This window comes from Scophthalmus maximus, chromosome 11 (genome assembly GCF_022379125.1).
Source record: "Scophthalmus maximus strain ysfricsl-2021 chromosome 11, ASM2237912v1, whole genome shotgun sequence".
Classification (NCBI taxonomy): domain Eukaryota; kingdom Metazoa; phylum Chordata; class Actinopteri; order Pleuronectiformes; family Scophthalmidae; genus Scophthalmus; species Scophthalmus maximus.
Window position 1 is genome coordinate 7,126,735 of NC_061525.1, and position 21,981 is coordinate 7,148,715.

Sequence of the window (21,981 nt, forward strand, 5' to 3'; positions counted from 1 at the left end):
GGATTACAGTCTCACAAACTTAGATTTTTGTTTCGCTAGTGTTGTGCTACTTGTCAAAGAGTCCCAAACCAAAAGTTTTGTGAAAATAGTCTGTTTGGATGTTTAGTGCGAACGTCATCTTGGAAGAACACAGTGTTCTATTCTGCGAAAACATACTGCAGGCCAACAATGATGTAGCATGAAGCTTCTGATGGATTCCTGTAGGGGGAATTTTGCCTCAGACTCCACTTACTAATTGGGGCCTAATGTGGGAGTTGTCCAGTCCGACATGGGCCAAGGGGTTTGGTATGACAACAGGCTGAACTATGCAGCCAAAACTAAAGTAAAGTGCTGAAAGAAGGGACAGGGAATGCTTCCCTCCCCAAGGTGATTTGTGTGTCTTCATACAAAGTGCTTTCTGCTCATGTTCTACCAAAATTGTGTGCAAGGGATTTGCAAGAAAGGTCATAATGAGTTGAAGGAGGATGAGAACCCTAACCAGCCTCTGCAAAAACCAACTAATAACAGTCCCCCTTTTTTATTTTTATATTATTTCCAGCTGTAGAGAAAAAGCTTTACAGCCAAGCGTAGCAGATATGGCGGACACGCAGCAAACACCAACAGCTCACGTTATAAAGAAGGAAATGGATCGTTTTCTTTATCTCAGTTTCCTTCTCTCTCCCTTTACTTTGTTCTTTCTGTTTCTAAATAACAGATAGCCTAAGTGCTAAGTCCCTAATTGTTTAACCCACTATTAAAACTGCTAAGGCATTCTGGGAGGATAGGGAGCAAATGAGGTGCGGCACGGACAAAGGAAGCATAACCGATTAATGTAAGACGCTTCCTGCTGCATCTGGACATGCTTCCCTCAACCCTCAGAGCTGTCTGTGCCGCCGCATTAATAATCCAAATGACACAGACAACTTAAATTAAGATGAGCGAGACTGTAAGTGAGATAAGAGAGGAGGAAGAGCGAGCGAGAGAAAGAATTCAAACAGGTTGACAGTGAGACCGACAATATCAGGCAAATGGAGAAATGCTGCTTTTGTGTGAAGATGAATGGCAATGAGGGGAAATACCAAGGTCAGCACGCCTTACGCTTTATGCTGCAAGCAATCGTACCATCGGCAGAGCATCCCATTATTGTTGTTTGCAAATAGAATTCCGTTCATTAGCAGAAGTGCAGTATTTTATGCATAATTTTCTCCTCCATCATTGTTATTTTGGGAATTATTTATGCTGCCATTGAAGTTTATCGTCGCAAAATGGGTTGAAAGCCTCATCTTAAGGACTTGTGTTCATTTATGTTCACATTTTCACTCTGTTGGAACATGAGCACTGAGTGTGTGTGAGACAAAAAGGCAACCTAGTTTGACTGTCGTGGAGATATATGGGCACTTTGAAGGGGTCATTTCACTTTATAGGTCAGGTAAAGTGCTTGTCAACACATATACAGTCAGGGAGATGTAACATCCTTGTCAATTCACTTGCTTGTACAGTGAAAGAAGTTTAACCTGTACTCTAATTCAGTGTGCCGGATTTATTAAAATCCAGGCGAACATAGCAACGATGAACTGCTGCAAGTATTTGGTAAAATAAATCCAACCACAGGTTAAACTAACAAACATTTAAATATAAGGCTAATGTCGAAAGTATCTCAATACGGAAAATAGACTCAGTTCAGGGAAGGTTGATTTTTCTTTGCATCACACTCCAACTAGTCTGTTGTCATTGGGGGTCACCTTTGTGTGATTGCATTCTTATGTAGATGACTATTCATCTAGGGAATATCAAGATTCAAAGAAAAGTGGCATGATATATTTGTTCAGACAGTCGTTTATTCACAAGAGCAGCAGCGACTGAGGCATATTCCTTTTGATGCCTGTTGCTGTTCACAAACTATTTCCACTAACTTGTTCTCTGGTTTGAAATCAGAGCCTCTAACAAACAGTTTGTCTCACCAAATAAATACATAAGTTAATGAATATTATCGCTCAGATTCCCAACAGTATTCCCGGCAGTGTTAATGCTGCACTGTGTTATTGAGGGGACTGTGTGACATAAGTGTTCATCACAACAAAACCCTCTGAGGTCCTTTATTATAAAAATTATCCATATGCGGTTAGAAATTTCCCGTGATAGTAAAATAAAAATTCAGTCCGATTAACTTCATTCCATGCGTACCACTTCTCTTTGCTTTGGCAGCAGAAATAGTCTGACAATACTTCAGCTTCCATTCAGAAGTTTGTTCATCATCATACAAAAGTGCAAATATACTCCATGTAGTAAACACTAATACATTCATTGTGCTTATGTATGGTATAGCTTTAGGTTATTTTTAGTGGTTATTTTCTGTTCTAGTTTCCGTACTTATTTGATCGTGTTATTTACTCAATCTGTTGAACGTCTGTGTGAGTTTCTGCTTAAACCGACTTTACCTGCAGGAATCAGCGTTTGTTCTCATGTCATATTAAGAACTTTATACATGATGCTGCTTATAATTAACGATTAAGTCTCTTCTACATGACATCGTACAATGCATCTAAACAAACCCCAGGGAGACAGTCGATAACCGGCTTCGTATTACAGGTTATCCATGACACCAGAGTTGGGTTCAGGGAATCCAGATAAAGAAAAGACATCCTGGGTCTGTTGAACTTGCTTTTGCAGTACAGGCCCTTGAATTATTTTACATGAAATAGTGGGAAGTGTGATCTCTCCTCCTGAGCCACATGTAGAACAAAATATATAGATATCATTTAGTTCTACACTGTGCTCATGAATGTAATAGATAACCAGAAGTTCTAATTTCTCTCTCTCTCTCTCTCTCAAGACACAGCTTAAATGAAGAAGAAGACCTGCTAGCATTATTGCAGAAGGGACCCTCTTCAACAAGTATGGGGTCACCATGGAAACCACTTCTCCTCCTGTCTGTCATCAGTGGCCTTTCAGGTAAGAAGTTTGAAAGGTTGTGCTCCGAGATAATGGTGAGAAATAGCTGTACATAATAATATTTTCAAGTACTGATACTAGAAGAAATGGAAGCACGCGGACTGAAATCTTCTGCGGTGCCATTGCAGTTGTGAATGGGAGGAATCCACATCTTTAAAATGATGATTTTGTATTTATATCTCAGAAAAAAAGTGGAGATGCAATGTCTCACTCGAGCATTCCTCTTCTGGTTTTGAGTCGCAGAGATTTGACATTGTTTTTATTCGGTCAGTAAAGGTCTACATTGTGGCTGTAAACGACAGGGACACTCAAAATATGCATCCGCTGGTGATAAGGTCACATTTGTCGGACATACTTTGAGTCGTAGGGTTGACTGGGCCTGATAAATTCTTTCCCACAGAATTAAACAAAGAAAAAAAAACCCACTATTTAAGGGACGTGATTATCCAAAGTTACTTTTAAGTATCTTTCTAGCTTTAGCTCCCCAGTAGGAATTAAAACCTCAACATTGCAGGACTTTCCTAGTTGCATACCTTTGCCAGTGCGATCAGCAGTGAGTGCACAATTTGAAGTTTTCTCCCTTGGCAAGCCTAGAGCACGTGTTTGGCCGTCTAATGGATTCTGCTTCGTCTTCTTTTAATGGTTCTTTCAATCCACCAGAGATACGTTCACTCTGTAGTTGTCTCAGTTAAGTTTCTAGGTGTCAAACACACATCACTAACCTCACTCGTCCGCTTGTTAAACCACACTGTTTCTTATCTTTCAAGCCTTGTCTCTCAGGAGACTCTGAATGAATTGTGGACATTTTTAGAGGAGGAAGAATGAATTTTTTTTCACATATTTTTCGAGTGCAACACTTTAGATAAGCAAACAGCCACAACTAAAAAGGGTTTTCTGAACGTTAAGCTACTTAATAGATAATTTTTTTTTATTATCAATGCTGTTTCTGTGGTTCTAATGAACATAGGCCTTTTCAAATGTATCGCAGGTTTAAAAACAGGTGCATATAGATGTTCCTTCCCTGGAAAAGGCTGTTTACCAAAGCTGAGCTGTTAATGTGACAGAACGCTGCTGTTTGTCCTTGTGTCCTCAGGAGCTCAACAGCTCAGCTGGGCCCTGGTGATTGCACTTCAAGGCCGTACTTCATCTCATGTGACAAAATAATCCGCATCCCTGAAATTGTTGCTGCAAATTTCCAGACAGACATTAGAATAAACTGACCTCCTATCTGAAATGGTTATTTACTTTCCTGAATATCAAAAATCAATTAGGGGTTAGGTTAGGTTGGGTACACATAGTCTGATGGGCATGAAAAAGTATTTGTAGTGTTGCTGCTTATTCAAATTGAGCACTTCACTTCCCCTAGTGTCCCGTAGCACTTCCAGTGTAGTGTATTGTGTGTTTGCATTTGTTGCATTTCTGGATTTGGTGCGCATGTCCCTTAATATTTGTGTTCTTGTATTTTAAACGCTTTAAATGTTTGAGCGTTCACTCTTTGATGTAATTTGTCCCTAGAGGTCCACTGTACTGCTCACACTGAAGTACTCCATCTCCACCTTTTCTACTGTTCAGTGGTGAATTGTGTTTCTTATGTCACCCATACTTGGAAGGCTCGTCTGGCTCAGTCATTGGGTCAACATTCAACCTCAAATTTAAACCCATTTATTGGTCTTGCTGGTTGAAAGATCAACGGTGATTAAAGGTTCACCATCGATACAATGCTTTATCATCAGGTATATTCCAGGTAGGCCAGGCATGAGATCGTTGTAGATGAAAATATAACTCTAACCTCGTAGCACGAAATCCATCTCTTTGTCGTGATTCGCCACTCTGGCTGTTCCTCCCGTGTAATGTTGTGCCCTTGTTATGTCACTAGGTTGCCATAATTAGCTGTGAATTCACAAAAGACTGGAGGTAGTGAGCGTGGTGCCATTCTGGCCCATAAAGCAAATTACTGCCGAAAAGGAAACTGCACAATACATCGAATCGCTGCTCTTTACAACGTTCTCCAGGTTAGCAACAACATAAAACCTTCCCGAAACAACACCTAACCTACACAGATGCATTGTACAACTGTACAATTGGTTTTATAGTTGCAGTTTGAGGATGACGATGGCAAAAGGAAATGTAACGCTGAGCCGGCTGTTTAATGGGGCGGTCTATGCGCTGGGTTAATCCCTATAGCGTTGGCTAGTTAGCCAGCAGCCCACTGACACTATGCTGAGTGCAATCAAGTGTTATTGTAGGTGCTTTGATATATGAACATCTAGTTTCTCTGTGAAATCAATGGATCTGTTTGAAGTGCTTTAGTTAAGGCTAATGGGGGTTATTTTAACCCAGCATTATGGGTTAAAGGTGTCAATTTACACGCGTGTAGTTGTTTTCTTAGGAGTCTTTGAATCTAGAACAAGAACTGACTCATGTCTTCAAGGGTTTCACCCTGACAGATGTTTATACTAATTCACTGAAGATTAGTGCATCTGTTCATAGTGGCAAAAACAGAGTGTATTGATAATTAGAATGACCTATGCAGACCAAGCATGGATCACAATGAGTGAACCCTCAACTACGTGTGAGTTGTCCTGGTGCTCTTTCCCTTGTTGAGAACTCGCTGCATGCTTTTTCCAGCACTGGACTCACTGGCAACAGGTAATACACATTCAACAATACTCTCGAGTCATGCAAAAGTTGCACGCAGCAGTGAGTACAGGCTGCATATGTAATTATCTCACTCCCCCTGACGCCCCCTTTCTGTCAGAGGATTTGTTTTTATTTTTTGCTCAAGTCTCTGGATACAGGGGAGGACAAGACTGCTTGGTGGATATTGGTACACTTCAGTAAACTGCAGTAGTGACAATTCAACTTCTGGGACCTGTGGAGTTCTTCAAGCACATCAAAGCATGATCATGGAGTAAAATTAAATTCCTCAAGGAAACACTGAAGACACCTTCATTATCTGCTTGTCACACACTGTACTGCTTCGCTCTCAGGGTTTCAAGGATACAGAAACGGATGAAATACTTTTTTTTGACCAGCATTTTAGATCTTAAATGAGATTCTTTTTAAAGTTTACACCAGATTATGCGGAAAAAATTCACTCAGTCCAAGTCAATGAATTGAAGCATGAAACAGTCAGACAGTAAAAGCAAATGATTCAGATGCAGGGAAACGATGCAAAGTGCAATGATCATAGGAAAACAAACATTGAAGAAATCTCTCCGTAATGTCTCACCTGTAGCTCGTGTCTATCTGCTTAATGTGATATAACTGCAAAGGCCACGACTGCTACGATTGGTGCTGTTGGGGAAAGGTTGATAGAGAATTTACAAACTCTGGTATACCAAGGTCTGCATAGTATGTACTAACTAACCTTAACATACACGAATACATATTTTAGTAAGTTCATCCTTCAAATGCAATTTGATTAGCAATTTGTTCAATACATTTTTTCAAATGAACCGAACATTACATTCAAAAAGTATCTGTTACAGAAAGACTGCCGTTTTTTTTGTTCCGCAAAACTTGAACTAGTTTATCAAGTTTATAAACAGGGACTTGGTGGCTAGTGCAGTTAATTTGTTTCAGATGAGTCTATTCTGTCCATTGATTTTTGATTTCAGGATTTGGTTGCTCGGTACCTTAGATGCATACAGTTGGCAGCATTTGTTCTGCTTGTTCATTATAGGTATCTCAGCCCAAAAGACCCATGCTGTCTTACTGCTTAGCAAGGTAATTGCCTCCCCCAAAAAAGTCTGAGGGTTCTGCCTCATAGGCCTTATAAGACTTTACTGCAAATGGATTTTTTTGCACTTTACGTTCCATACTAATTTAGATAGAAACGTGACCATATCTACTTTTGTCTTAACCAAAATGGCAATTTTAGCCATCAGAGGTAACAGTATGTTGACTTCCTGGAACACATCCAATTAAAATTTTCCAACTTTCTGCAAAACTGAGAAGAAGCTTGTGAAATCACCCCCCTGTTTAGTGCATGTCGTATCTTAGTAATATCTTACAGGAAAGGAAGACTATTTTGGGCGCACTGGCCAGTTTTTTTTACATTCAGTCAAATATGAAATGCTGTTACGGCCCCTTTCCAGGTCTAGGGGAACTAGATACAGTAACAAACAATCAAAAAAGATAGTCAAAGTTAAATGGCAGTTGAACGTTAAAAGATTTATTGGATAAAACAAGTAATATAACAGGTTGTCAAAAATGTGGGGGAGGAGATGAGAGAGAAGATTGTGCCAAATCAATGAAATGGAATGAAACAAAACTAAGCCTAACTACCACTAACTGAGAATCAAAAGAAAACAAAAAGGCCTTACTCACTTATCTACAAGAATGGATTTCCCCAAAACACAACAGTGGCACCAACCAAATAACCTAGTGTTTTTAACGAAGGTGATCTACTTGCACATGTAAAGGGTGCCCCAAACTATATCAAAACCTCCCACCACAAACATTTTAGCACTACAATCTCTGTATATAACAACTCTCACAGGTAACATGTGGTCTCTAACAAAGGTGAGCCGAGAGAGGGCCTCTTCCCTCAGGTGTGCCCCTTTTATTCTTGGTTCCGTTGACAATGATAGGTCAGCTCAGTCAGGGGGATGAGCTACTAATAAACAAGGGCAGCTGGACCAAATCCGCCACTTTACCTGGAGAGAGAAATACAAGAGAAAAGAAAAAGAAACAACGGGATGGGAGGGAATAAACAAATACTGCCCTTGCTGGGGCATGTAACACATTATGTCAATCCACAAACTGCTAGTTATTAACCTTCTAGCAATGATGGTGTCATGACATAATTTCCTTTGGATAAACATTGAATTACAGTCACACACTTTTCAGATTAGTTTACTTTAAATGCCTGACCAAGATACTCAGTATTATATGGTGGCCAAGTTTGTTTGCGACCGCCGAGTACAGTAGACACATTCTCATACACACTAGGTTTTTAAGTAAATGTTCATTGTTTTTCACGAGCAACTGTTTTTTTTTTCCAAGTACATAATTGAAACTGACCACTGGATGTTTAGATGTTGTGGGGTTTTATTGAAGAAATAAGTTCTGATTTTTGATACTCTGATCTTATATTTTTTATTTTTTATTTTGTAGAAATTTAAACATATCCAATTAGATGGATGTACAGATTTCATTCAAATGTCATACACATTGATGGTCACAATATTTCCTGTACATATTGCATTATCCCATTTGTCCATTTATTCAATTCTGGTCTGCATTTCTTCCTATAAAACGTCCAGTTTTGAATGAGAGTGCTAGGAAATATAACACAGTAGACAAATGAAATTTAATGGGTGCCACATAAAAACCTTGAAAAGAAGATACACACTATATATCAGTATTGTCCTCGGGCATGTTGTTTTCTTATAACAAGCAATGACAGGTCTTTCCTTTTGTTTGCTTGCTTTGTTCTTCAGCCTTGGGAGAAATTTTTGAACTCATTCCTGCTTGGCCCTTTTAGAGGGATGACTCTCTGTGGACCTTTATCAGATCTCCCGAAAGGAACTTGTATTTCCTGTCATCATCCATCCACACATTAACAGCCGAGCTTTGTCTTATCAATCACTGGAATCAAATTAGTCAAATTAGTGCTGTGCATTTCGTCTGCAGTTCTGATATTGAAAACAAAAACAAAACAAAAAAAACAGTAGGATGTGAAGGGAATTGGGATTTTGAAGGAGAGTCATTTTACCCAACAATTACTTGAGTAATGATGGACCACTAATACAATCTATAAAAATAGTGGTTTCCCACTTTTGTCAAAACAGGGCTGAGAGCATGCTTTTAGCACTTGGAACTATCCGAAATATTTCACATTTTGGTTTTGAATGCTGTACTTCAAACGGCTTTTCATCATTATCAGCACCAGGAGCCACGAGCAGCCAATCCCAGGGGCGTGATGCGGTCTTTGTCTATTATGACACTTCTGACATGACGGTTTTTGTAATGGATTATTGACCTACTGTTATGTCTGAATATTATGAAAATGCTCGCTTTGAAGACAATGGTTCCTCTGTTCTATTTTATTTTCATCTGTACCTGTCTCCACTGTCCAGTCCCTTTACCTTCCAGAGACATTTAAATCATGTGGAAGCAGAGAAGGCAGCATGATGTCTGGGGACATTTTTTCTCTCCTCACTTTAAATGCCGACTCTGATTGAAATACAATGTTGCTTGGAGTGTTAAGTGTGGAATAGTAATGCCGCTGTATCTCAGCTTACTCTGAGGTATCTCAATATTAAAAGTGGTTGCAGGGAATATTGATGTGTAGTGCTGTTTAAGTGATGCACGAAGTCATTTTCACCAAGGGCAAAAGAGTCATATGCCAGAAATGTGGTTGTGTATGGGGAAATGGAATATTTGCATGCATTACACAGAGCTGGACCACACAATGACTTTATTGCTGTGATTGCACACCTTGACAAATAAACATTAAAATATGGAGCTTCGTTAAAAGTCACCTCCAAGCCACCGGGGTCGACTGCATTTCCCAATGTCCCAATATCCCACCAACCCGAATGGCATTTGCCTGTCACTGCAAGGATAGAGCAGTAATCACCAGTCAGAATCCTGCAGGTTATTACTTTCCGACAGCTAAAATGTACTGTAAACAAAAAGTCTGGGATCTATTTTGGTCCCACCACCAGGCATTGATGGACTTTTTCCAACTGGCAGGAGAACCACAGTTGTGACAGCCTCTCTTATACTGAACAATTAAGCCAGGATATAACACTTATAAAAGAAGAAAAAGAAAGTCATTTTTGAATTCTGTTAGCATGAGAAGTTGGACACAGCATTCAAGTCTTGGCAGTCAGGCTTAGTTGGTAAGTAGAGTGATCAAACATATGATTAGCACCTGGGGTCTTTTGAATTTGGCAGTTCAGAGTATACAAGTACATACAATGAGCCTGTGTGGTGACGCCAACGCTTGTGAAATAGATTCTTGCTATCATGTGCCACATAGCCTCAAGCCAATTAGAAAAGTTTGTTGTTATTTGCTAAACATTTTGGCTACAGAAAACATGTCCAAGGAAGTGTGTTATTGTGTGATATCTCCAATAAGAAGGAATATCGGTAATAAACAGAGCATGCTGGACAGAGACCTCCACGCTTCCCGTGACAGCATTAATACCATACATCATGCTTCACAGTTTCATCAATGCGCTGGCAAGGTTGAAGCAACTCATACAATACTCATTGTGCACCAAGGATCAGGAAATAAAGACTAGGATTTAGTAAGTAGTCCGCCATGATAGAAGGTGAGGTGAGGTTGCATATGATATATGGATTGTTCTATCTGTAATGATATTCCACTGAATAAATGGTCTCAAGCCTAATCAGCTTCAGTCAATATAATCTTCCTGTGAAGGTCTTCATTAATCTTGCAGGCTATGGCTAATCATGTCCATCTACTTGAGCCCCACAAGCGTCTCACCTACTTACTGTATGTTATTCTAATTAATTTTCACCCCTCAGTCTAGAGACTGCACAAAAGCCAGAGGCTTGTCTCTTGTGCAGCACCAACCCAATGACCCAATACAAGTAAAGCTAATAGAAGTAGGTAGTATCTCCCCAATCTTCCTTTCCCCAGGTCTCCATTGTCTTTCTCCTTTAGCCTCACCTTTACCCCTGTTGTTGGCTTGTTTCACAGTTACCATACTGCACAATAACTTAAACTTTATTATACCTCCACCCCGGGGACAGCTGTGGCTGGAGGCATTGTGTTTTCAGGTTGTCCGTCCAGCATTCGCATTCTCGCGAATGTGATATCTCAGAAACACCTTGAGGGAATTTTATTCAGATTTGGCACAAACGTCCACTTACCCTCGAGGAAGAACTGATTAGATTTTGGCTGTCAAACGTCAAGGTCGCGACGACCTGACATCCATCCCATTCTTGTAAATGCAATATGACGGGAACGCGTGGAGGGAATTTCATTATATCTGGCACATATGTCGCCTTGAACTCATGGATGATGTCATTAAAGTGGTGATGGTCAGAGGTCAATGGGTAAGGAACCTCACAAAACAACATTTTGGCCATAACTCAATAATTCATGTTCTAATTCTGATACAGTTAACCTAATAGATTTAAAACTCCAAATACTTCACTGCATATATTGTATGAGTCTGGACACATGTCTGGGGACCTCCATTAAATTGAACCCAACATCTGACGTACATATGGTAATAAGGACAAGGTAACAAGAACATCTGGTATCAAGTATAAAATGGCCATTGTCTCCTTGGTTGACGTTATCTTGATTTCGGCGTTAAGACCTGACACGATCACGGATGGCATTGCTCTGGAGCTCCCTTAAAACGCTGCAGGTCGGGCCCTTTCAACAACGATGAGTGTCTCTGATTTTGCAACCGCCTGAAAGATAGAGATCAGAGGGATCTGTAGGGGTCAGTGAATTTATCAGATGCAGGTGGCAGCTGTCAAGAGCGAGTGCCACCCCGCTTCACTAGTCAAACAAACAAAAGGGACTTCTTTTGTTTTTCGCATGCTGTATTTGTCAGGACTTAGCCTCAGTCTGAAATGTTATTTTCTTGGCAAATGGAATAAGTCTTGACCGAACAGTATGCAAAATGAACTGAGTCTTATGTTGCACAAAGGGGAATAGCAGGGTGTTGCCTCAAAGTAAAGTCCTGCATGGTTCTTAAATATCTCCTTAAAGAATTCTATTTCATTTGGGTGTTTTCAATGACATTTCATTGACACAATTCACATGCAACATATTCAAGTTTTTTTTTTAAAGGACTCAACCGTGCTGTAAAAAAAATGTGCTACTGGCTTGCCAGTTTATTACAATAGGGACACCGAGATACAAAACATTAAGTACATTCCAGCAAACCATCCTCCACATCCACTCACAGTTGTAGGCGATGAAAAAAAGAAGTAGGAAGTTTCAATATTATGCCGCACAATCAAGGGCCACTGAAAAAATAGAGCCTTCAAAAACATCACTACTTTTGTGACTTAGTGGCAATGGAACTAAATATGTGAAAATTGTGACAACATAACCACAAAGTCATATTTGTATTATAGAGAATTGTAGCATGGCTCAAGTGGCTCGATCACAATGCTAAAGTCTTGAATGAGATATAACTACAGTGATAAACACGCCTGTGGATCTTTTTCTGTTTGCATAAATGCTTTGAACAGTGTTATCTCTCCATTTAGGTAAGACACTGTCTTTTCTCATAAATGTTGTAAATATTGTTATTTTGTGGATGTGCTCTGTTACAGCCGACATCTATTGCACTATATGCTATTTCCTCACTATAGTCGAGTGTTACGGTCAGAGGATTTCACACAAATTGGGATTTATGAATATGGGCTGTATAAATAATATTTAATTGAATGATTTCTGGCTCTGAGTTCGCAACGATAGGTTTCATTGATGCTGCAGGGAGAAGGGACTTGTATGACAGTATGCAACCCAGTTGTATCTACTGTTTATTGTGTTAGTTTGTTGTTGTTTTAGGATGCTTTTATTTTGTCCAATTCAATTTACTAACGTCAGTCTTGATTAAGGCTGGGCAGCTGCAGGTATCTAACATTTTGAGTCATAGTCACTTAATTATGAACGTGTTTCAGATGACTCTTGATATATCCCAATCTGTGGTTTCCATTTATTACTGTAAAACCAAATTCACAAAATAGTTCTAGTCTCACATGATATATGCATATAATTGCATTACATTACATAAGTATGCCAAATGATAGTGACATGATATGACATGACTTCATATACGTCCCTCATTTAGTTAGAGCAATTATTCTTTTGTCTTGTCAGTATTTTATTTAAATCAAGTTTGAGCAGTCGTCATATTTTAACCGGATCAACACGCTGTTCCCTTGTCATCACACTGCTTTTCTCCACTGCACTGACAACTGTCACGGCAGAGTTGTCAGTCAGAGAGATGCCGAGTTGTGCTCAGGCACGTATACATATACAAACTGGCTTCGGTACAGTCTGCTGACAGTCAGGTAAAAAGCTGTAGATTATGTTCTTAAAACTGTTTTCTTAAAAAAGTAAACAAAAAAAATCACTGAGTAACAGGATAGTTAGTGGAACTCAGTGTGATCCAATAAGGATCGACATGTTCTGCTAGATTAAAAAAAAATTGATTGCATCGATCACATGTATTTCCTTGATGATACAAATAGAAAAACCTTTATCACTTGGAAATCCTATGGTTACTGCTGAAGTGGTTTTAAATGAACATGCATCCCATTAGATTTGATCTCTGGGCAGGCTTGTTAGCTTCCCAATTTCCTAACCCTATTCTTACCACCAAGGCAAGTTGGCAGCTAATGCTCAGGAAACCCTCTGAATGCCTGTGATGGAGTTTTGTGTGTCAGTGCTGTTGTTCCACACTGAAAGAATCAATCATTTTCTTTAGCATGTGATTACTAAAATGATAGTGAAAAAAAAAATAGTGAGAGGCAGGACTGGTTAAAAAGTTTTTAAAAAAGCACTCTGGTGTTTGAGAAAAGCATTCCTCTGAGGCTAATCGGATAGAATAAAAAGTCAACTGTTCAGCAAAACCAATCCAGCATCGTAATATTCTATGATTAAGGTGGTATTCAGTTACAGGGCTACCATTTAGAAATAGGTGTGGTAGTCTTTGACACTGTTACTCTCGTCTAATTACCTTGAGTTAACGTGTTTTTTAAGAAAACTTTTCCAGCATTAAAAGGCACAGTTGGAGAGGCTTTGTTCTGCCAACCGTGGGTATCAGCAGTGGGAATGTGGTTTACGCCTCAATTGAGCTGATTTTCAGCAAGATAAATGATGTAACTGACTACCAACCGGCTGCTAATTGCTTTGCTTATCAATTTACAAACTCACAATACCTTTAATTTCAAATGGAGTTCCACATCCTGCTTTTCCCCAGAATATGTGACACAGTAATTGCCCACTCTCCATTTGTAGATAGCAGTGTTTTTGCAGCTGACAAGTCCCCAAAGGCACATAATTATTCCTCAGTTTTGTTCAGTTCTTTCATGGCACTTGATCATGTGGTGCAAAACACTCCCAATACCGCCAATTTTAGAGCGCGGAATTAGACTCTTGCTGGGCTTCAAGCTTCTTTTCTTTTGCATTTTAGTTTTAAGCAGCGTACCTGCACAGCAATGGTCCCATATTATCAGTGCTCTCTGCTATTTGTTTTATCGTACAGTTGCTTTGGAGAATACGTATCGCCAATTAGCTGTCAACGGGCAACTAAGTGTGTGTAGTATCTTATATTTATAGTGTCATAAAAGTCAACACAATGGCAAATTACCCCTACATAAAGTGGATGGCATTCCTCAAAAGTAAGTTGTCGAAGACTGTGGTGACAGCAATGACTAGTGACAGCTTCTACTGCAATTTACGTTTCAGAAGAGACATTATTCTTAACCCCCATGGACTCTTTTACTTTGAGAGAAACGGTTTCTCCCCGCCTCTGTTACACTCACCATTTTAGTCAATTTGAGACTTTCATGCTAGTGATTTTCAGAGTATGCAACGTATATGCGGTAGGTTGTATGAAGTGCATGTTTTCACCGGAGGCATCATGAGTGACTCTTACAGAGAGCCTCTAATGGCTGCCAAAAGACTGACAGCATCGACGTAAAAGGGGAAAGACTCAGAGCATTGTTCTGGAAATAAAAACAATGAAGATTTTCACAAAAGAAGCTCAGGTATTTGTTTTGTGTTTGCACTCGGGCCTCAGACCTCCGATCTGCCCCTGTTGCCAAAATGTCCGGACTTCGGTTGCATCACAGACACAAGGCTCATGTTCTTCAGACAGTGTTTGTATTTTCTGCAGACGGTGCGAAATGTATTCCAGGTTTACCCACCTATTGCACTGAGAGCTGTCTCCAACTGGTGACACCTCCTTATCCTGCCGTCTCCACGCTGTTTTTCTTTGTTTACTGTTCAGCACGATGTCGGCCTTGTAGGACACTAATTTATTGCCAGTTATTTCTCATACGGTAACATGAGAAACTGACTCGTCATCAGTTTTATTGAGAGGACAAGTATAATGTTACAATATACATTATTCGTTGTCATCTGCGAGTAGTTAGGTTCAATTTTACTCAAAGTCATGACTAAATATGATGTAATTCCTGACTGCTCAACCTCCCCCCCCCCCCAGATTTTGCAAGAGCTGTTGCAGCACGGCCTCTATCATACGCAGCAGTATTACGGATGAAACAAGACAGCTCTTCGTCAGTGCTCAACTCGCGCAGCAGACCTCGACAACACCACAGTGGCGGGCTGGTGACTCCCGACTGGCCTGCTTTCTCCAGTCACCCCCTGTCAGCTTTGAGTCTGCTCAGCTCTCAGGAGGACTACAGGAGTGAAGGTAAAACTAATGGTGCAGTCAAACCTTAAGTCTTTTTTTTTCCTTTTTTTCTTTGTTTGCTCTTGTCTGATCCAAAATGAAATTTAACAAAAACTGTTTTCCTTTTTTGTCAAAGTTCACGTTCACAAACAAACTACTTAAAAGTCAAGTTACCTCACAAATAGCTCATTAATGGTGTAATTTACTTCCTGCCCAGATTTCATCCACATCCTTAGTCAAGGATAATGAACGCTTGTGTACACTTTGACATAATTTACACACTGCGGTGTTCATTAGTTATGGAGACAGCAAGAGGAGGCTGAATAAATAAATATGATTATCAGTAAATATTGGTTTGCCCTCAGTGCATTTTGTTGGCACCATCTGTCTCCTTCTGCCAGGAGAACTTTGCTATGAACTGTGCCTTGGAGTCACATCATGAAGGGCCGAGGCCCGGATTGCCAGGTAGTCTTATTGCAAACAGGAGGTGCCACATGAGTTCAGGTGACATTCACCTGAGGCAATGAACCAAACTAAGAGGACGGACACTCCAGAGTCTGAATAAACTCCTCCAAGCATGATTGGTGTGAATGCACTCTGCTATCTCTACCAGCAGACTGCCATCTCTGGTGTCACTTTACACGTGAAAGGCTTCCTGCCTGTTCAGATTTTGGTCCAGAAATGAATCTCACCTATCCATCATAACTGTGTATGGTCTGCACTGACCGGGGTCATGCCCTTTGTGAAATTGAAGTGGGATCATGGCGATATCCACCTCTCTCTGTGTTCCCGTCAGTATAGAAGCCATGGATGTGATGGATATCTTTGTCAAACGGGAAGATTTAATACCCCAAACACGGCAAACAGGCTGCCATAAATCTACATGGGTCACTCGCCGTCCTGACTTACAGTATGAATAATTTTAGAGGATATGACGGCACGTTGACGCTTTAATATATGATTAATCACATCATGCTCATTGCATCTGGAGTGCTTAATTAATGGGATATGAAGTAGCTGCTGAATTGGCAGAGAGGATGTTGCTATAACACACATTACAAGTAATAAAGATAGTAACATTTAATGCAGATAGGATTCTTCTTTGCTGTGTTTTTTCCCCCTTTTTATGTTATGGTCATGTATCTATTTCTTTTTTGTGCCTCTGCCTGTCATTCTTTCTTTTCTCTCTTACTTTCTCACATTATTTCTGACGTTATCACTATGTAGCCATAAAATGACTTACTGTATATCTCTATAACCAAGGTGCAAGTAATGCCTCCCCATTGTCAGTGATGACAAGAGCATTATACCATTGCACTGGATTGATGTTCAGTGAATGAAATGGGTGCCAAAAAGTAATACACCTTTGGTGGCTTAAAGGGGATATTGCTTTTTGGCTCTGTGACTGACAGATGGCCATGGCACTTGAAGTTGAGGGATTTAAACAACTTCTAAGCTTGTGTGTGTGTGTCTCTGTGTGTTTGTGTTATACACCCACTCATAGAGACCATATGTCCATAAGCAAGGATAACAGAAAATGCATCCAGCTCTTTCATATTTTCATATGGTCACAAATGTACTGTTAGTGGTCTCAGTGCCAGTAATTGGGCAATAGTGAAACAATAGGTGTCCCGAAAGATAAAAGAAAATAGGAATTCACTTTACTGTGGACGTTTTCTTCCATGTCGGGACATAGCATGAAAAAGTGAGACATTTCCGCTTCATTTGTATATTTATTGATTATGTTAGAGTCAGTCAGCGTCATGGTTAGTTTCACCTGTGAGCTCAAGCAGAACACATTGCCTTTTTATGACTCTCTGCAGTGTAATACACATCATGTTGTGATTCAGATCAGGCTCAACTGTGAACCATAATTACAGAGCGGTCCGGATGGACGATGACACTCTGTTTTTGTTGTTTTGGCTCTTGGCTAAAGCACACTGAATTTAAAATAAAACTATAACTATGAAGTGAGGGCGTTTCGGTCCACATCAGATGGACGTTGTGGGAATTGCTGCTCTTTGTAGGCATCATCCCTAAATTTTTTGGACGAGAAAAAAATACATTTGGAGAATTAACACAGACTGGGAGTCATAGTATGAAGTCATCATATTTAATGATATATAATCCTTTGAAGTTAATGACTGCCTGTTGTCTATGACCAGCAGACACCAACAGACACTTGGCATCTTTCCGAGGAACCCGCGGCTGGGCCGTGCTGTCGTCCAACTTGACTCCCCGCTCGTTTCAGCTGAAACACAGCACCAGAAATGCTATGCTTTCATTTGAAATATAATTCATTTCATCATACATCGTGGCCCACTCCGCCAAGCAAACTGATGGCTGGTGCAGCATACTGCTGTAATAATCGTATGGATGGATGTAGAGACGTGTCTTTCTTTCCCCTCTTGTTTTCACACTAGTAACACTACAGGCACTGAATAGTTTTGTTTATATGCACAGCAAGGCTTGCAACTTAATATTGATTCATTTTCCTCCACTGATTAGAGTATTATTTCAAAAGCTTTTTATTTCCCTGTGGAGCAGTAAATCGCTGACACGGGGTGATTATACATACCCGGAGAAACGAGCCAGGATTCCTTTCTATCTTTAGATCATTCCTAAATAGCGAGAAACACTCAACATTGGTGACCTGCATTGTTGTATTATTTCTGTACCAGATGAAATGCATGGCCAGCCAAACCCTAAAAGTCCAATACGATAATAATGTCTGTTTAAACGAATGAATATCTATACATTTTACTGGGGTGGGGGGGGGAATCATCAGCTGTACTGTGCCGTCACGTGTAAACACAAAGAGCACACGTTTACTGGGCTTACATTCTTCATTAATTTATTACCTCACGCAGAAACAAGGCTTCTGAAGAACAGACGATTGCGTTCTCTTAGAAATGTCTCGAATTCTGAGGTGCAATAAGCATAGGGAACCTTCAACAATGAGTGCATCCACTTCTGTGTGAGCAGAAGGCAGGATCAAAGGGTACAGAAATCTGAAGCAACAGAACAGAATTGTACCAGAGACTGTCAAGGCAGACAACATTAGGCTATGAAGCACATTGATTTGTGGCGGTGTTTGTGCCGCGGAGAGTTCACATTTGACGAGAGCCAACTCAGATCACCAACAGGAGCAGCTTAGATCAGGAAACTGTTGCTGAAGTGTATTCATGTGGGTATTGTATAGCATTTCACACATTTTTAATTACATAAGCAAATGTAATTCAAGCTTTAAGTGGACTCTTTACTGCAAAAATCTAATTTTAAGTGCTTTTCACATTATTGAACATCTGCGACTTGAAGAATTGTTGATAGGCAGTAAGGTAATCTCATTCTTAGATAGCCACACTTGCTGTTGTTTCTTTTTCACTCCAAACGATATGAAATAACATCTTTCAGTTTTATAATTACATTTCTGACAATGTTTTAACACTGTATATATACATTAGTTCATAAGGATCTCTCTATCTCTCCGTCCATCGTTTTTTTAATGATAAATCCTCCTCAAAACATTGCCATTAAAGTTACTTTTATGTAAGGGGGGCTGTGATTCCACCGCGTCGGTACCTCTCAGCATTTTATGGCCAGGATTGTTGTTTTTACTCCTGATAATGAATCGCAACCGGTTTCCATGAGTGCCTCAAGTGCACCTCACCCTGCCAATCAAAGTGCTCCCTTTGTACACTACAAACAATATAACAGACTTGATGAAAGATCATCAGCGCTGTCAGATTTTTATACTTTTGGGATGACTGCACTCCGCTATGACGTGAGCAGCGATAAAAAAATCTCAAAAATTGTTTGATGTTGATGTTCATGTGCAATTTTAACTTAGACTTGAGGAGAATGATGGTTCAGTCCACCACTATGTAAAGTGTAAGAAGAAAGACAAAAGCATTTGAAATAAGCTCTGTCAATGTAGATGCATTCTTCATATTGTATTTAATGCCATTTTAGAGATGAGATGTACCCGTCAGTATTTGTTGCACAGAATTTACCAACGTCTGAATTCCACATAGGGCTGTTTTTTGGCTGGCATATTTTACCATAGGGTTCTTTGTTTCTTGTACTTTTGAGTGCAGAGCTTGATATTCTTAAAAAAAGACTATTTGGAGGATAATAAACAATTCTAGATGACTGACAGAAACAGGAAAGATTGTGTTATGGTAACATTACCTCCCTGAAAATGAATATAATACCCATTTTCGGTCCAGTGGTAGATTGATCAATTTATTTGTAAAAGGAAATACATCTTTGAAAAGAGATGATACACACTGCGATGTTGGTTCCGTACCACTGGATACCGTTGTTTGAACACATGTGCTTCAGTGTGAATTCAGATTATAGTGGGGAAACAGGCCTCACAGATGTTGAACCTCTTTTCAAAAAGAATTGGTTTTGGAGTTAGCACCCATGTTAATAATCTCGTAGGCTTGACAAGACAAGACAAATAACAATGACACCAACATCTCAAGGTGTTAAAGTCATTGAATTATAGCTTAAACTTTTGGCATTCTAAACAACAACAAAAAAAAATAATACATAAATCCTATCCAACCAGGTTATCCGTATGAAACCAAAGGGAAACAAATTCATCTACTCTCCAAGGTTTCTCATTGTAAACACATTGTGACTCTTGCAGAGTCAGTTATACAATATGTCCAAGTGTTATATTATGTCAAGATGTCAAAGATTGTGTTGCTTCAGTCTTATTTTGTCATGTATTGTTCCATTCACACCAGAGCTGTGCATCTTTCTTTTCTTATGTTCCCTACAATGAATGTCTGTACGAAATATGCGCATACGTAACGGGGGTGTCCTCGAACCCCCGACCTCCAGCATGGGAGACTGACGCTCTAGCACGGAGGCGAAAAAACCCACGGGCTCTAGCATCTGTCGCTAGATAGTCTCTTCGGCTGTCAGGGAGTGAAGTTTACTCACACTGCAAAGTAATCGACTGACTGGCCCACCGTTACACTTGCACTGACCAAACTGCGGAGAAATAGAAAAAAGTTCCTGGACGATAAAACTGAATAGGGCTCCTGTTGTGATTATTGCAATCATCCATGTCTTTATCTTTTTTTCCCTCTTTTTTTCCTCACAGAAAGTGAAGAGTTTGGGCCTGTTTTTGTCCAGGAGCCAGATGATGTTATTTTCCCTTTGGATTCTAATGAAAAGAAAGTGGTGATGCAATGTGAAGCACGGGGAAATCCACCACCCGCATACAGGTGGGACATATTTTTTACTTGCTATCTTACTAGCTTGTCATTCATCACAGATATTAAAATCCCCCATTCTTCTTCATGCTTTTTAGTTGGTACATCAATGGGACAGAAGTGGATGCGGAAGCAGACTACCGCTACAATTTCATCGATGGAAACTTGATTATTACCAATGCAAGTGAGATCACCGACTATGGGAAGTACCAGTGTAAAGCAGACAACATCTATGGGACCGTCCTAAGTCGAGACGCTCTACTGCAGTTTGCATGTGAGTAAACCTTTTACTTATTCAATCAATCATCTTTTACAATCCTGCTTAAAAGAATGTCTAATAATAGTCTGATATACTGTACACAGTGGCATTTGGCTCCAAGTGTCTGTGTTGGTAAGATGTTAAACGAAGCACATCGTTGTCTGCAGTAAGGTTTTGCATATACTGTTGAGTCCCGCAGGCGACAGGGTATGTGGCTACATCTTAATTGTAAATGATTATGGCCTACCTCCAAAACGTCATCAGATGCTGAGACCAGGGCATTGTAATCAGAGGAATATGCATTGCTGTTTTTTTTGTGTTTTTTTTTTTATAGTTTACTCAGGAGCAATGACCATAATAGCTTTATTGGCATGTCTTCTGGGAGCTTATTATTCTCAGTCACTGAGCTGCTGCTGTAAAGTACATGGTCTCATGTGTTGTAATGTTATGAAGGCTTACATTTATTGTACGCTATTTTGGTAGGCCAACACAGAAGTAAGCATCACCCTGGTTCCCACAACAAAAAGTGAGATTTTTTTCATCAGCATTTGGATTATTACAGAAATTAGATCAAACACAGGTTTATAGTACTTACACATTCTGATCAGCAAGATAATTTCCACCACTGAACACAGCTTTTATGATTTTTGAAGCGTAAATACAATGGAGTAAAAAAATAATAATGTTAGGCTATAAACAATCTCCATCACTGTTGCATGACTGCAACATCACCACCACTATGATTCCAACTCATTCACGTATTTTGATCTGGCGTGCCTGCCTCCTCTATAGTAGCCTTTAGCCATAAGAAGTTACTTATAGTTTGCAATAGTGTGAGTGTAAATGCATCAAAGCTTCAAGGCTGTAAAGGCGGACGAATGGATAGTTCGGTTTTGGTATTCTGGGTGATGGCTTTTAATGTCCCTGACAACCTCTGGAGTCTCATTTAGTGTCTTGTCATAGAATAAAACGTGAAAATATATTGAGCTTGTTGCAGCTATCTTACCAAACAGGACTTTGGTAGTCCAATCATGCTAACTTGTTACTGGGTTTTAGGACTCATTCCTGCAGCACTCTATTATTGAGGAAACAAGTGGCTATGGATTGACCTGAACCTTAGTACATAGGAAAGAAGGATATAGCTTTGTTCTGTGAGGTATTATTTTTTTCAGGTCTCTAGAACCAA

At 39.8% G+C, this 21,981-nt stretch overlaps 1 protein-coding gene across 3 annotated transcripts in view; it reads left to right on the top strand.

The window, feature by feature from the left end:
* Window positions 1-21,981, top strand: part of cntn5 (contactin 5) — a 90,327-nt gene that overhangs the window by 19,637 nt on the left and 48,709 nt on the right. For all 3 annotated transcript variants that reach the window (XM_035623659.2, XM_035623660.2, XM_035623661.2), the window contains exons 2-5: window positions 2,813-2,931; window positions 15,117-15,326; window positions 20,425-20,548; window positions 20,635-20,810. In XM_035623659.2, coding sequence (XP_035479552.2) covers window positions 2,877-2,931; window positions 15,117-15,326; window positions 20,425-20,548; window positions 20,635-20,810 — 565 coding nt within the window. In that variant the 5' untranslated portion in view covers window positions 2,813-2,876. The remainder of the gene's footprint in view (window positions 1-2,812; window positions 2,932-15,116; window positions 15,327-20,424; window positions 20,549-20,634; window positions 20,811-21,981) is intronic.